This window comes from Oxyura jamaicensis, chromosome 7, assembly GCF_011077185.1.
Source record: "Oxyura jamaicensis isolate SHBP4307 breed ruddy duck chromosome 7, BPBGC_Ojam_1.0, whole genome shotgun sequence".
Classification (NCBI taxonomy): Eukaryota; Metazoa; Chordata; class Aves; order Anseriformes; family Anatidae; genus Oxyura; species Oxyura jamaicensis.
Window position 1 is genome coordinate 25,199,674 of NC_048899.1, and position 17,362 is coordinate 25,217,035.

At 42.9% G+C, this 17,362-nt stretch overlaps 1 protein-coding gene across 4 annotated transcripts in view; it reads left to right on the forward strand.

The window, feature by feature from the left end:
• SEMA5B (semaphorin 5B) overlaps window positions 1-17,362 on the forward strand; it is a 268,777-nt gene that overhangs the window by 244,926 nt on the left and 6,489 nt on the right. For 3 of the 4 annotated variants that reach the window (XM_035331907.1, XM_035331906.1, XM_035331908.1), the window contains one exon: window positions 687-892. In XM_035331907.1, the coding sequence (XP_035187798.1) occupies window positions 687-892 (206 nt within the window). Of the gene's footprint in view, window positions 1-686; window positions 893-17,186; window positions 17,257-17,362 lie in introns of all 4 variants that reach the window. The other variant, XM_035331909.1, reaches the window with a different exon arrangement.

A 17,362-nucleotide genomic window follows, 5' to 3' on the forward strand; every position in this document is an offset into this window, starting at 1 on the left:
TTTGTGGTGAAAGCCAACCAAAGCATTTTTTTCAAGCTGTTACCCCCATTTCCTTTCTTCTCCCTATCATTCCTGTTCCCTTGAGGATTCTGTTTCACCGTTAGCAGTACAAATACACCCCTAAAGTAGTGCAGAGGTGGCCAGGGCAGTACCCCTCTGTGAGTAAGTAAGAATGCTGAGTGCACTTGGATTACACGGGGGAGGAATGTGTCTCTCCCCCACCCGACACACAGTCGCATAAGCATTTTGGGCAGCTGACAAAAAGGGCTTTCCCCTCCTTTCCTTCCCCTTCAGAGAAACACTGAGCATTTTTATCCCCTTATTTCCATGATACGCACATGCTTTGGAATCCATTAATGTGCATTGTTTGTACGGCTCATTTCTTTAGCTGTCAGCTTAACATAATGTTTAGTTTCAATATCAATAGAGGGGAGAGAGGAGAGACAGGGAGGGAGCTTTGAGAAAACAATGCATGAACCTGTTAAACTGCACAAGGCAGAGCTGCAGTGGGGAGACCGATTTGCAGGGAGATTATGTCAGTTTATGTTGGAACGTAAGACTCGGGCTTCAACAGCTTATTAATGTTGATCCCAGGATGTCATAGCTCTGATTTGCACCTGTGGTCTTGTCGGGAGAGGGAAAAAGGCTGTTCTTTAAAAATAGCATCTCTTGTCATTCCCTTGCAGGTTTTAGTCTCATCCATCTGATCGCCACTGGGGTCTCCTGTTTCTTTGGCTCTAGCCTCTTAACGTTTGTGATTTATGTGTACTGCCAGCGCTGTCAGAGGCAGTCCCAGGAGTCGACGGTTATCCACCCAACCACTCCCAACCATCTCCATTACAAGGGCAACACAACCCCCAAGAATGAGAAGTACACCCCCATGGAGTTCAAGGTAGGGTACTTGATGAGAAATACCACAAACAGCGTGATGCTACCTGAACAATTCTGTGTTTATGCCGTGGTTTGAATTGGGTGGGTTTGTGTTTCTGTGCCCAGCTGTTGGCCTTACATGTGGGGCTGAAGGGGCATTTAGCGGTGCTATCACAAAGGGGTTAAAAAGTCCCATTATTGCAATGGGATTTTGTTCTGTTTCACATTACTGATGAATGCCAGTCTGGCAAGTACGTACCAACATACTCCAGGCCATTCTGACTATTGTATGTATACAAATTGTCCTCTAAGAAATGAGTAAGAGCTCAGTTCAGTGCTTTGTTAGTGCATGGTAAGAGGAAACGGAGGGGAGGAAGAATAAAAACAGAAATTTCATTGGACAAATAGCTGGGAAAATGCTTATTGGTAGGATGAGATTCTGGAAATGCTTTAGGAACTGCCAAATTGGAGAGAATGAGAAAGCAAAGAGGGTTCTGCACCCTCTGTCAGTACTGGACAGGATTTATCCCCAGACAGGCATGCAGAAATTCAAATAATAGCAGCAGCTCTGCGAGCTGAAGCCTCAGGAGAAGGTTGAAGGGACACAGTCTGTTGGCATGTCTGTTTGCTAAAGAGAACATCACTCATTAGCTGAGAAGACAGAACTAAAGGTGCAAGAGACAACATGCTGAAACAGTAGCACACCACTGTACCTGAGTATCAGTCTCCAGGTGAAGTGAGGGATCAGAGAACTGAGCAGTGGGATGAATGCAAGCGCTTTGTGTCACCATGAGAGGAACAGCCTGCTTAAGGTCACTTGAACAGCATGGAACATAGTTTGGGATGTGACACAAAACAGAAAGAAACCCTGCAGCTGCTTATTCCTTTGTATAGCTCTGTGCTGTTGACATTATGATTGTCTGTGGCCTGGCTTCTGACTGAGGCCCAACAATCAGATCAGCTGCGGGACCATTGCCACAGACTAAACTCCCTGGGCACTGGGAACTGTTTCTACACAGGGACTTTATAATGCAGGGCACAGGACAACTCCCGATAAATGGGCATGACTTGCGATGTAAGTACGCATCAAAATTAAGAGCTTGCATCAAGTCATTTGAAGAGTCGATGTTGTTTTGGTGTTTTAAAGGAAAACAGTTTGAGGTGGAAAATAACAGACCAGTTGGGCAATAAAGATCTGCTCAACTCCTTGTGCTGGGCATTGCAGCCCCTCAGAGGATTCTGCTGTTTATAAATGCAGTCTCAAAAATACATTTCCTAGCAGCATAAGGCTACAGTTGCATACAGTTTAATAAGAATGTGGCATCATAATGCGAGTCAGCATGGATTTGTGGAAAGTAAATCATGTCCGGCAAATTGGATTCCTTTTTTAAATTAAATAAATATTGATCTAGATGGGAGGGAAGCGGCAGACATATTGGGATTTTCAGAGGCTTTTAACAGTTTCACAGGATGTATTATTCTACACACTCTGCATACACGGGCTAGGTAATAAATTATTAACACAGGTAAAGAACTGGGACCTGATCCTGGAAGCTTCAAACTATGACAGTAATCCTTTCAGTTGTGTGAGGAGTTGTGGCAAAGTCAATAGGAAGACACAAGTGAGAAAGGCTTGCAAGAATGAAAGTGAGCAAGAGTATCCCCTTATTTCTTACATAGCAACAAAGAAGGTAAGAGGCAATTTTTTTTTTGTGGGCAAAAGCAGATAGTTTCAGGGTTGGCTTTGTATTAACATTTTCTTCATAATTTATACTGTGTTATCTTATCAGATTATGCTAAAATAGGAAGAATAGCTATAATTTAGGAGAATTAAGTTATTTCCAGAACGATCTTGATTGATTGGGTAAGTGGATTCTGAAATGCAATATGTCTATGCAAAGCGGTGCAGTGGAGGAGAAGTAATAACAAGGCCAAGCAAAGTTTAAAATAGCAGCAGATTAGTTAATGCGGTACCAGGAGGGAGTTGACCTCTTTGATAGATCCATCTCTGAATACTTGATCTAGTGTGTAGCAACAGTGAGCAGCTGTTAGAGACTTCTTTCATGGGACATAAAGAGCCCAGGCACTAGATCAAGTTTTGAAAAGTCTAGTTTACGTGAAGGAAAGCATCAGAAGCATCAGCTAACTGGGACTGTATGAGTTAGGCTCAGCGAGAAGGGACTTGGACATAGTGAGAAATAGACCAGATGAGGCTTATTTATAGAACGTTAGGAAGTGAAACAGTTCAAGTGCATAAATCTGCAGTCATTTTACAGACAAAAAATGTTGAGAAGCAAGGGACTACTTGCTAAGAAAACCTCAGTCATATTCATTGTGAATAAGGCCAATAGATTTACAGAAAGTTTATCAATTGAAGCCTCCTTCCTCTATTCCTGTGGAATATTTCCATATGTTCATCTTCTTCACTGGCCTGCCTTTCTTAACCTTTTGACTGAAATCTTTGTGTCTAATATTATAAATCTGCCACTCCTCAGTGTTGCCTTGAAGAACGTAGCATTAGTGCAGTAAAAGGAAGGCTCTGTGTACTCTGTGCTGTGTAATTACAGAACTTGTTATTAGCCAGCGTTATATTTAGGAATAACTGGCAGATTTTTCTAAGGGTCAGGAGGGATTTTTTCATGCCTTCAGGAAGCATGTGTGGTTTTATTGTGATGCTACACAATTAACATTCAAGTGAAGGTGGAGCTAAAATTCACCTTCTGGAAAATAAGAGTTGGACTAAGCTTGTATATGGGCCCATTTGAATTTCAAACGTTTGCACGTGAAAGAAAGTGAAAACACCTGAAATTCCAGATTTGAAGCCCAAGTAAATTTCTACACAGCAGATGCCAAAAAACCTCCCCCAAACATTTTTTAGTTGATGAAAGCAAAAGAATTGTTGCAGGTTTGTGTGTGTGTGTGTGTCAAGGAGTTAATCAACCCATGATTAAGGAAATACATGGTGTGTAGACTATTTTTCAGTAGCAGAAAATGATAATACACCGTGACATAATGGCAGCAGAAGGCTGAGCATATGCAAAACTCTATTATTTCTATTCTTTGATAATACTAAGCCTTCTGCAACCATCTTTAGTTTGTTTTCATCTTGAAATATCTCTGCTCTCTAACCAGCAGGTGAACACAGTAGAAATTTTGGCAATGTTACATTCAAGTGTACAGCACTGAGTGCAAACACATAAATCAAGGTGAATTTAATATGAAGGCAGATTTTAATGAAGGAAGTGCTAGCTGATATGAGCCTTGTTGGACATTTCAGCCCAGCAATGCAGTAACGCAGCTCAGATGTAAATATCATACATAATGGTGACCTATTGATCATTTAGCTGATGCTAACTTGTCTAGGCAGTGTTTCGCAGAAGAATGTTTTATTTTTGCTGGCTGCTTTTCCCTTCCTGTTTTGATTTCTCAGGAATGCTGTGAGGTTTATTATTAGCTATTTTAGCCATGATGTCTTAAAAGATTTCATGCATATGCATTTACCAGCAGCACGTTGATTTTCATTTGTTATTCACAGATCGGAGGGGAGAGACCTTTTGGGTCAGCTAATAAGCAGTTCATGTTTCATTAATTGGTTAAAGTTCATACGGCACTCTGACAATATTGAAGTCTGTGCAGAACAAGACCATAATGAAATAAAAATTATCCACTCTTCACATTTTGGCATGATGTGTTAAAGAACCATCTACAGCCTTTCCAGTACTGCCACACTGATTAGTTAATATCTGGCTATCAAAGTAGAGAGAAGATCCTCTTTTGTGACATCTTGCTTCAGCCAGTCAGTGTCTTACTCATGTGAGTTGCTTGTTAGCATCATGCTGATGGAAATCCAGATGATCCTGCAGTAGAAGCAGGAGGATGTAGGGTCAAGGTTGAGCTCTTGTGAATTAGGAGCTCTAGGAACAGCCACACATGAAGAAAAGGTTTGGACTGAACTTCTTCCTCTTGCTATATCCTCTGCCAATAAAGAGAGCCAACTTTTTACTCTACACGGGGTGTGGACAGGCAAAGGCATCTGCACATTGGTCCAAATCCAAAATGCAATGGCCTTTGTATCAAGCCAGATGTGATTACTGAGAAATGTAAGTTTGCAGGATGGTTATGATGATGATTCTGCAGATTTTCTTCTCGATTGTGCTGGACAGACCTCCCTTTATCCTTCCTTCCTTAAACATAGCTCTAGCCATGAGTCATGCAGTCAAACTTGTTCTGTACTGACGCCTCCAATAAGCTAGGGAAGCACTTAAAAGCATTGCATCTGTTCTAGGCATCGCTGCTGCTCTTGTAGAAGTGAAGGGCCAAACACATAAATTGTACTCAAGCAAAATAGCAATTTATGTCAATGAGCAAATGTATGTGGGGGGCGGCGAGGTGAAAACTGAGTGAGATAGCAGGGTATGACAATGAAAAATGGAACCTAAATATTGGATATTTCACCGAGTATCTCAGGTTCCTAGGAGGAAACCAGAACAATGCACAATAAATTGAATAGGACTGAGTGCTGTAGTTGCCCCAAATTATACAGCAAATATAAAGCCAGCTACCAGAAAATGGGGAAATAGTCACTAGGTCACCCAGGACTCGATATAAACTAGAAGATAGAATGAATATTTTTAAATGAAGTGAGAACAATGCTGTTCAGAATCAAATGAGAGTGCAGAGCAGACACCCCCTGTGGAGGGCTCCAGACATTGTGATCCACACTTTACTGATCCCAAGTAATTCATGACAATAAAATACCAGTGTGGAAGGTTATGAAACAGAAACCAATTCTGTCTTTGGAAGAAGAAGCCTTCTGAATAAAACAACAGGACAAGTGTTTGGCGTGGCTTCCAACACTTCAATATGAAATAAAGCTCAGGGCATTGGAAAGTGGATCCCTCTTTGGGTTTTAAATATCTGTTTCTTGGAGATGGTCATTTTCACTGCCACTGAAAATCACACCTATTTCATAGCAGGGAGACAGCAAGTGGTTCACATTTAAATGAGCTTTAACTGTCATCAAGTGCCATGGAGGAATGTTTGTCTAAGTCAACCTTTGTCTCTGAGGATGTTTGTTTCTCTCTGCCATGGAAAGTCTTGGGGCTTCAGTGTCCTATTGTTTAATTTGATCTGTTACTACTTCAGCTAAAATTGGCTAACCCATTTACTTGTAGTGATCGCAGCGCATACACTAACAGCACTGCGGAATAAGATTTTTCTTTTCCCGGTGACCCTGTGTATCACTGTATATCATTCAAGCCCCAGGAACTGACTGTAAAGTTCAGACATAAGCCAACAGCTGATGATACCCAACATAGTCAATAAGTTATCAAGAGCCTCCCTTAAGTACTTGCTTTAGCTGGATGGCATTTGAGAGAGAGATTTAACTGATGCAATCAGCTGGAAAAAAATAAATACAGATATATATATAAATAGAGTAAATCAGATTGAAACATAAATTTTGTTCCCAGTGAATTTCATGTTTTACAAAGACTATTTCCCCTGAACAAAGTGGCATTTAAGAACATTAAGTGCTTGAATGGTAGAGTACATATTTTTAGTACTTACCATGAGTATAGTATTATTTGAAAAAGAATAGTAGGGGCAGGGGGTTGTATTGGCAAAGGAGCATTCTGCCCTTTCTTCTATGATCCTACAGTTGCAAATATCACTTCAGGGGACTCTCAATTTGCATAATGCCTGCTAGGAAGGGAAAGCAAGAGAGCTTACTGATGGGGAAAAAAGGATTAAGTGGTGCATCTCAGTCAAAATCTATTTTATCTATCTGTCTTTTCTCCTCTTTATGTCATTGGGTTGAGTGAAATTGAGCAGTCAAGCATGCCTGGAGGTGTGGCTGTCCTGGGATGATTGTGCCTGTGCAGTGATGTGCATATCTTGGAGGTGTCCTCACGCCATGGCAGCAGTGGCTCAGCAGGCTGCTGTGTGCATGTCACAGCTCTCACCCTCATATATACGCATTATTTAGGAACAGAGGAAGCTGCCAGTTCAAGTCTGAACGTTTCCTTCTCTTGCGCTCTTTGGAATGCTAAGCAACTGCTGACAATGATCCCCCAAAGGAAATTGTTTGCCCCTCTAGCCACATTTCATGCAACCCCTTTATTACTTTGTAGGGCTGCTGTTACTGACCCCAAAGTGGGAATCCACATTGTGGATGGATCTACAGTCTAGGCTAGTCATCACAGACGCTGGTACTGCCTTTCTTTGGGGTTGTGTTACTGCAGCTGTGATGGTCTGTGGACACAAAGAGGTTTTTAGGTAGACAAGTTTTATTTATTTATTTATTTATTAGGTCAAGGAGTAGCTGGAAAAAGCTGGCAGCTCTTTGAGCATATGAGCGGCTATTTCAGACCTGGACAGGTGTGTTCAAAAGTTCATCCAATTTTTCCAGCTACACTAATTGATCTGATAATCAATAACTACGATAACTACCTTTTTTTTTTTTCCTTGCAATTCTTACCTTTCCTAATTTCTCGGGGGTTTATTTGTATTCCGTGCCCCCCTCCCCCGCGGGCGGGGGGGCCCCCCCACCTGTGCTGGAAAGAGAATTAAATGAAGTGCAGAAATGGGAATAGCAAAACTGCAATGCAATGATGGCTGTGTACTTACGTGACTTCCCCCTACTGGCCAGAATAGGAATATTTCAAATATACCCTAGTCCCATTTGCTAAAAATTAATGGTTCTCCCTTGTTCCAGGTGCTTAAAGTGGTTCTTCTCTCCTTGTCTCCACAAAGCTCTGTCTGGCACCGGTATGCACAACAGTCAAACTGGGAAATCCTTGGTGCTTCCAAGATATGCAGGAAGAATTAATTACGTGTTTGCAGAAGAGTTTAAAGGGAGCCATGAAGGCAGTGAGCTAAAGGAAAGGCAGAGGATAATATTGGACAAACAGTAAATAAAAGAAAATAGAAACTTAGTGGTACACTTGGATGAGAGCTGCCTCACTATTCAGCTGGAATAGTTCCACTAGTAAATAATGGATTTTTAAGTAGAATTGTAAAGAAATGGAGCTGCGTACACACAAAATAGCTGTGTCAGTTTTCAGAACCAGAGCTTGATGTCCAGATCTTGTGTGGCAGCTCTGAGGGAGTACTGCCGAAATACCCGAGCTTTTTTTTTCCTGAACCATGACAGCACTGTCCTAAAGAGCAACTGAGAGCATCATCAGGGCTGCTCAGGATGTGCTGGTTGCTGCCACAGCTCAGCTGCAGAGGCTAAAGCAACAGTACAGCCATTGCCACCTTCCCCCAGAGCATCATTTATACATGCACAACAGGTTTGGCGTAGGGTGAGCAGGCGCAGCTCTGCTTGCGTTACCCCGTAGTCCGGAGGAATCCTCATTAAGTCAGCTCTAATGTTGTCCTGAGATTTGGCACAAAGCATGTGAATAAAGGAAAGAACTGAAAATCTACGGATGAAGGAATCTAGATGGACCGTATCCCAGAGTCTGTGAGAACCAGCTAATGAACAACTCCAATTACCTTTATAAATATCTTGGATATTGGATCTTGGGCAAACCCTCATTGCCATGAAATGCAAAGGTAACACAAAAGCGTTCATAAGAAAGCAGGCCAATTTCCTCCCAGCTAATTGAGTCACTGTTAAGCTACCCAAGTCCAATGCGCTGAAGTCACACAAGTAGCTCCAGTAACTCCGGGTGGGAAACACCAGCTGGATTTGGGGTTAAGAGAAAATATCTGCAAGCATACATGCACAATCAATAAAGTATGTCTTGACATTCCCTATTCAACAAAGCATATCAATGAGGTGTTAAACCCCGGATGGTCTTTAAAATTTGGCAGAGTCAGGACCGTACCAGAGAGTGAAACCAGGAGAAACAAATGGGTTTGACTCGACTGTGCTTTCGGTTACAGCGATGAGAACTCATTGAAACAAATCTGTGTCAGTGTTAATATCTGAAACCCAAATTAATGTTGGAGAGGCAACGTCTTACATACTCTGATGAAATGAAAGGCGCTTGGGTGGAACTGACAGCCGAGTCTGGACTGTAATGCTGAGGAGGAAGAAATCAAACATGATCTCTTTTTGCAGAGTTTCAGTCTTACTGGGTGAAGGGAAAGCACTAGGCTGAGCTGCATAAGGGCAGATTCTCAGTCGGTTAAAACTGTAGCTTCACTGGTCCATACACTTAAAGAAAAGAGTGTGGTGTTGGTGTCTGAAATAATCTTGTGACATGTAAGTACAAATTGGCTTGGACAGGAAGGCTGCTGCAGAGATTGAAACCTGGCTAATGGACTGTAAACATCGGGCAACCGTTAATGGGAACATATGGGGCTATGGGGAGGAGTTGTTCAGGGCACTGCAAGCAGAAATGCAAGGTTTGGCTTTATTTAATATCTTCATTAACGAGCTTGGAGAGGGTACAATCAGTGTGTTAATTAAACTAGCAGAAGATATTAAACTGGGAGGTGTGTCAAAAAAACAGCCAACGGTATAGAAATAATGGAAAATGACCTGGAGAGGTTGTAAGTGTAGAGAGGAAATAACAAGGTAAGCTGCTGCATGGGGAGAAAACAAAGCAATCGTGAGGAAAATAATCAAAAAGCAGCTATTTAGAGGGTGGGACATACTTGGAAAGCAGTAAGGCTATAAGGGACAGAACAGAGTTAGCAGATGGCAAATTAGGCCCAGTTTTTACTTTTATTTCTATTTTTACTTCGTCTTTTTTTTTCTTTTCTTTTCACCACTGCAGTTACACCTTTGCAATTCTCAGGCTAAATGTAGCCCTGTGGGATGGCACAGCTCTGCCTGAGTTATGTTTGTAATTTACCACCAGAAGTGGCTCGGAGGCCACCTGAAAGCTCAGGGCTGCCTGCTCCACCGTGACTGCTGTGATGCAGTGCCAGCTGCCTGCCCCGGACAGACCGGCAGCTGGCCACCGCCGCCTTGCTACTTACCAGCAGCTGAAGCCCAGTTGCTGTAGGTGTGAACTATTTAACTTAGTTTCAGAAGGCTTTGATCATACCTCTGGTGAGTTAGAGTCCGATAGCATGCCCAAGGGCAGGTGCTGTAGCTCAAGTGATAAGCCTCTGTAGTGATGCTGTTGTGTGTCAGGGACCCAGGAAGGGGGAGGAACAGGCACCAAGGCATAGCAGGACAGCAAGGAGACAGATTACACTGTCCCACACAGCTGAGATCATGTCTGCTATACCCTGTGCACCAGCTATATTGGGAAGCAGCACAGGGCAGCCCTGAATTCCTCTTTTGTGTCTGGGTGCCACGTCATGGGTGTCGCCACCACCAAATTACTGGCAAGCCAGGGATAAATAACACGCTTTAGACCAGACACCTGCACTTGCCAGTGGGAAGATTTCCATCAACTCTTTTGACTTTGGTTCCCCATTCAGAAAAAAAAAAAAAAAAAAAAAAAAGTATGGATCTAGCTCCAAGCAGGGATGCACTTCAGTTTGCCTTATTATTACATGCAGTTTGTTTTGTCATCTTACTCATGTGCTTAAAGCCAGAGACGTGCCAAAGCATCTTTCTGACAATGGTCCTTTATGTTGCCAACTCTGAAGGTTTTAAAAAGTTTAAAATGGCAGTAATATAACCACACTCCCTCCCAAGAATGAGGATAAAATAGCTATTTTCAAACTGCTATAGAAAACTGTAGCTATTCATTTTCTTATAATTGAATGTTAGTTCCATTGTCGACCTGAGCACATCCACAGATGCTGCCGTCATTTGGGGGCTGTTTAATTTATTTACCAATAACAGTGAACAAAGAATTTCCAGTCTAAAAATATGGTAAGCGTCCATCCCAAAGAACATGCAATCATAAGTTTAGTGTCTCAGTGGGATTTTTTTATATCTCTTCAAGAGAAAGTACCTTCTTTTGCAGAAAATAGGTTCCTCGTCTGTACATCTACACTGTACAAATCTACTACTGTAAATCCTGCAAAGAGCCTTATTGAATTCATTGGAAAAACTCAATGAATAAACCTTGGCCAATGCTACCTTTGACTTCGGCTTAGGCAGAGCTCAAGAGATTTTGTAAAAGCATCAGGTAAGATAGTTTGTTTAGCGTAAGGCACTAACCAGATTTTTAAGGAAGATCAGAAGGAAGAATTACTAAAGACTTATAAGGCACTTGTAGCTTGCAGCAAATACATGGGTCTCATAAGGTCTTTCTGGCAGCTTTGTCTTTCCAGCGCTGTTTGTAATGCATAGCTTGAGAGGCACAGCAGTGTTGTGGCATCCGGTTGATCAGAAGAAAGGGAGCATGTGGGTGGGCCAGATGTCATTTATTTTCCTGGTGTTAAATTTTGCCAAAACAGACTCTTCTAGTTATATGGTTTATTTTGTTGAAATGTAATTATTATGCTAATTATTTCCAAATTTACTGGTTAATTATAATTCTGAGATCTCTGCCTCGGTGCTTCCAGAGATGTACAAGCTGTGGAAAATGTTTCTTAATATTAATATATTTCTGCAACCCTAATTCCTCTGGCTAATGTTCCTAGAACACAAAAAGTAACATCCTTTAACAAGAAGGCACGGCTAGCTCCATAAAACAGCTGATCTGTGTCGAAAAGGCATTTTGCTCAATCTGATTTCCCTGCAAGAAACAAATGAATTTAAAAGAAGCACAAAAGAAACTGGATGTTGGATCTTGGATGCATTACATCATTGCACAATTCCCTGAAGCGTCCGTTTTCCGGGGGGATGGGGGAGAGTGTTGGCCATCCGACTGTTGCTACAGGATGTATGCTGCATGCCGTTCCAAGGAAAATTGGAAACGCTACTTCACTTCTAATTGTGCAAATGAGTTCGGTGGGAATTCTGCCCCTGATTTCTGCGGATGCATAACGCAGGATGCGCATGGGCTCGGTTTGTGTATTGCCAAGAAGAATGGCCTTTGTCTCTGTCCACCGTGGATGACCAGGGTTAGCAGTGATGGGAGTTATGACCCTTTGTTCCTCAGTTCCTGTGCTCAGTTTCCTGCGACGGAAGAGGGGAGGTTTTTTTCTCTGTAGTACACTGGGGTGTTCAACATTACAAACATATTTGCCAGATGGAAACTTCCAGCTAAAAGCTAGGCAGGGTGGTTTGAAGCTGACCAGGAAGGTGACCAAACTTCTTCTTTCTTTCTTTCTTTTTACCTTTTCAAAGAGGAAAGCGTCATGGGGGGGAAGGCGAAGAACTGAAGTAACACTTGGTGAAAGACAGTTGGGGAACTGTTGAGCTGGAGGAAATTGTTGCTCCGCTGACTTTGCAGGGACGGACAGGCTGTGTAGTTGGGGAAGATTAACCTACAAAAATCTTGGGAAACTCACTGATGTTTCCCTCACGCCACCCCAAAATAGAAAACGAGATCTGGAGCTCCATGAGAACACCGAGGTCTGCTGGGTAGGATTAAGGAGATTGTGTCATTGCCTGTCACCCTGTGGGAAGTGTATTTACTTTGTGGCCCTTATTTTGATATCAGAGGTATGCGTATCGTAGGCTTTTTGAAGCGTCCTTTTCACTTTAGCTTGTTGAAGATGACAGGGGATTCCTTTTAATTGGGGATGGAGAGATCTTCATCCCTTTTCTAAGTCAAGTTTTGAAATTTTCATGATGGTTTATTGAGAATTGAAACATTTTAGCTGTTTATGCGTGTAAGAAATGTTTATACAGCTTGTACATGCAGCTGTAGGATGGGAGTAGCACTGAAAGTCCCATACTGTTCCACATGAAGATGTTTTGATACATCTGGGAGAATGTAAGCAAGTAGGTCAGTGGAGTATGACTTAATGATTTGGAGCAGAGGCAGAATTTGGGGGAGTAGTGGCAAGGCTTTGCTGGAGGAAAAGCAACAAATGGAAAATCTGAATGATGACTTAGGCTAAAAATATCAATGGTAAAAGCTGAGCTAAATTAAATGTATGCATATGACCCAATGCAGTCAAGTTTAACACATCTGATGCTTGTCTTTACCTTGGGAGAAACAGCCTGTGCGTGTATGTCGGTATTTTGCCTCCTGAACGAGTGCCAGGGAAAGAATAACACGCGAGGGGATATCAGTAAACTTTCCCCTCGGATTGTTTCAGTTCTAACTAATTGCTAATACAATAGCAAGAGTGAGAACTAATTGTTTATGTATTTCTGTAAATAGTGAAATACTCAGTATTCTGTTGTGCTTGGCATAAGCGTGCAATTCACTGGCAATAAGGTCAGACCTTTTGATTAGCTGACAGATCACACGTAATGTAGAAAGCTGCTGCTGTTTTGCATTCTCTTAAACCATATCCATCTTAGTTCATCTGAAAACATCCCCGTTTGACAAAGCAGAGTTCCCAGGTCAGAGAAATTTTTATTCTCTGTTAGTCATATGCCAAAGCACCATAATAAAGTGTCTTTTAAAGAGAGACGTTGAAGTTGTGCCTGCTTCTGAGTAATCCACATGGAGCTGTTAGTACATGCTGGTGGCGTACCTTCAGCTTAAAGATGTTGAATTGAGGTTAGCAGTGAATAGACCAGAAAATATGAATGATATCAAATATGCTAGGATGGCATGGCTCATACAGAAAGGAAGAAAGCAAGTAAAAATATGTGATTGATGCATGTTGAGTTTCCAGTTATTCTCTGAATGGAGCACTTTTTTCTAACCACATCACACGAGTTTTGACAGTAGCTCGGGTTATGGTCTCAATTTTACATGGGGAATATTTTGTTTGCACAACTACCAGAAGCTTCTTTCTTCTCAAGGGAGGCTGGAACTCGAAAGAGAGCCTGTACTCCATTTCCATCAGTGTTTAAAATGCAGCTACGCGTGGCACACAGATTTTGCACCAAGTGTTGTTTCGGCAGTAGAAGTCAATCAGGCTTTTTGTCTTTTTTGATCTAGATGCTTTAGATCCTTGATGCTAGTACCAAGAGGTTGTAGCTGCTGGCAAGGGGAGGCATTAGTGTTCGTTATGGAGGGGGGGCGGGGAGAGCAGACAGCAACAAGTGGAAAATGCAGGTTGAGCATCGGGAAAAATGTCATCAGTAAGGTCTGGTGGGTGCTCAGACTGAAACGTCTCCCAGGAGGGTGCAGGATGGTATGGCAGAAGGGCGCAGGCTGCAAAGGCAAGTCTCTCTTCCTTCTCTGAAACCTCTGCTGAAGACAGCTGAGCTCCAGTGCTTGCTGTGATGCTTTAGTCATAGCTCGCTGTGATGCTTTAGTTACAGCAGCCATAGATAAATCCCTACAAAAGCAACACAGTATTGTTGCTTTTGAGAGGATTTACTGGCACTGCCTTCAGGAGCCACTTCTTGGCCACTGTGATACTGGGGACTTGGCTCAAAAGTGGCTGAGGAGAAGAAGACCTCGTAGGAGTTGGGTTGCGAGCAAAGGTCAGTTCTGGGTTCATGGGAGGTGGTGATGGCTCTTGGCCTTTCCCATCAGGACTGACAAATACCGGTGGGGACACCGTGGGTGCTGCAGGCTGTTTTCATCCCCACAATAACTCCAGTGAGCTCAGGTTGCTGAGGGGCTCTGACCTTGATGTGGTGTAACCCATATAGCACTGGGGCAATATCGCCCAAAGGGACAGCTGGTGCCATCTCTGCACTGTCACGGTGAAGAGGAGCCAGACAAGAGCAAGGGTTAAAGCTCTCAGTGAGATGGCACGGGAGCCCACCCAGGGAGATTTAACTGCACTTCTCTTACACAGAGCGTGCCTCGGTGTGCGTGTGTACATCTCTAAAATTCACTGCTGCCTAATTTCCCGTCTTCAAAATATCAAGCAATTTCTAGTGCCAAGGAACCTAATCACCTATTTATTAAAATGAGACAGACAATAAGTTTGTGTGGGGAAATGTGAAGGCAGTCCGCATTGATCATGCTGATTTAGGACTGTCCTGCCTTCGCAGTTTTTCCAGAGATAAATTCCTTGCAGCTAATTGCATTATAAATTCCGTTAAACTGTTTTCATAAGGTATTTCCCTAAGATGTAAGCCCTCCATCAAAAAAAAAAAAAAAAAAAAAAAAAAAAAGAGCAAAGGAACAGTTGTGGGTTTTTTTCCTAACTAAATGTTATATGAAAGTAAGACGAGAAGAAAAATATGTGATTTGTGTTAATTAAATGCTATGTCTTCTGTTAAGGGCTGGTTTTAAACACTGTGGGGACTTGTTGAAACTCATACAGATTTTCCAATTGAAAAAGTAGAGTCCTGAGGTTTTTGCCCTCAGATCAACATGGTCCTGAGCCAATGCAGGTCAGGATTTCAATGCCACCAAATTTCAGAGGTTGTAATCCTGGCATGCCTTGAATCTGAACTGTTCCGAAAGGTGACACAGACAAGTTCAGGATGCTGGACTGCCTTCAGGAGCACCTGGGGAGCACGGCAGTGGGGATCAGCCTATTCCTCCTGCTGGGGCAGCCCATGGCCCTGGGGTTATGCTGCCTGTAGTGGGCATCCTGAGCTAGAGATGCTGATAGGAAATTGCATTTACTGCATACAGCAGGGATGAACACCTGTGTTTGTTTGCCAGAGAGCAGTTCCCCAGATACTCAGTGACAGTACTTAGCAAAGTGCGTTTTTACCAGCAATCTCAATCATTTTTATCAAGCTGGGTCAGGAGACACTGAAGCACAGAGAAGTTAATTGAATTTCCCAAGGAAGCATAGAAAGCAGCAGAGAACTGAACCTGACTTCCTTGTTTGCCAGCCTCCGGCACAAAGCAGCAGACTGTTGCCTGCACTATTTTAATATTTCTTTGGGTGACTGCGAGCAAAGCATGACATTTCTCTTCTTCCTTTCTTATTGAAGGGCACAAATTCTCGTTCCTTGGAATTATTTGTCATTTTGAGCATGCCTGTACAAATTCTCTCTTCAGCTCCTACAAGCGATGTGCTCTGAACTCATTTTAGAGAGTCCAGGCAGGGAAAGATCCAAGTCAGACCAGGAGGAGGCTGGGTCTCCTCCTGTTTTCATGTACAAAGTGTTTCACATATATTTTTTTTTTCAGTAATTCAGCAATTGGGAGATTTCTTTTCCAGGGTATTTTGCCACAGGAAAGCCTTTCCTCCTAACATCTTTATGAAACTGGGAGGCACAGCTCCCGGAATAGCCATGAGTCTGCTTTTGGACTAAAAGAGTGTCTTCTTTTCTTCCTCCTCCTCTCCCCCTCCCCATGCAAGAAAATTATTTGATTACGTAGAAATTGGGACATAAATGTATTGCCTGTGGCCTTGTCTGAGAGCCTCGAGGTAGCTCTGGTCATTGGAGTGGTCATGGTGGGCGCGTAGCTGTGCCTGGGCTCACCTAACTTCAGTCTTCCGACAGCCAGGCACCCGCTGAGGGCCGGTCACCCCCTGCCGCCGGGGCACGGGGACGAGGGCTCCCCAAAAAGGCAATTTTTTCTACAAGTGCTGTCACGCAGGAGGGAGGCCTCTCCCCTCTTGCTGACGGAGCCTTGAGGCCTGAAGTTTAGGTGGCTGGAGTTAGAGGGGTTGACCCCTCCCCTCTGTGATGTGCTTGAGGATGTGGGGAGCCATTCTGTGAGCTACCGGTCCAAAAGGAGTAAAGCTCATGGGGCTGGGTGTTTCTTGGGTTTGAGCATTATTTGATCAATTCACATCTTGCCCTGCGCTGGGTTGGGTGTGAGCCGTTTGTCTCAAAGGGGAGCTGAGGTGAAGTGGTTTCTGCAGAAGTACCAGGAGGTAGCAGAACAACCATTAGGGCCAGGCCTCATTAGACCTCTCCATCTCTGCTCCAGACTGGGGAGACGCTCACACCCTCCTTAAATGTGCTGTGCCCTGATCACGAGGATGCTGTAGCAAACCAAGCTTGTGTTGACCCTCAGATCAAAGGAGTGAGTTCCCTGCCATACAGCATGACAAATGTTACAGGTGCACGGAGGAGCATTGTAGGCCGGAGGCGCATATAAGAAATTGAAGCCAGGGGTTAGTTGAAAAATGCTATTAGAAATGTTCCTCACCCAAATTCATAGAAAGCAGGTGACTATAAAGATGAAGGTGAAAACTTTGTAAAATTATTGCATCTTCCAAAACATAATTTTATCTTTGTGTGTAGGTAACAGCTGGCATAGGAATGGTTTTTAATCTGAGGGAGGGGGACCTCTGGTTGCTGGTGGGAAAAGTAATAGTAATTCTTGAAAAACAATAAAGAAGGGGGGAAGAGGGGAGGGAGAAAAAAAACATTTCTAAATTTTTATGTTAAAAGGGGCATTTGTGGTTCTCATTTTTATGTTGCTTTTGACAACAATTGTTACATGGTTGTTAAATTTTTTTTAAGTCATTTTAGTTTTTCCAAAAGTGACCATGATTTGTTACTTATACTGTAGCTTACAGAAGTGACACACTTAATATCGGGGGGTCCAAACCTGGATATCTACCAATGGAGATGGAGATCAGGTAAATGCACACCTGCTCTTCCAAAGAGAAAAAGCCGCCTTTTGGCAACTGCTTTGCGAGGGAGCCGCAGGCTGTACCACGAGCGTTTTGGAAGGGATTAGATCGA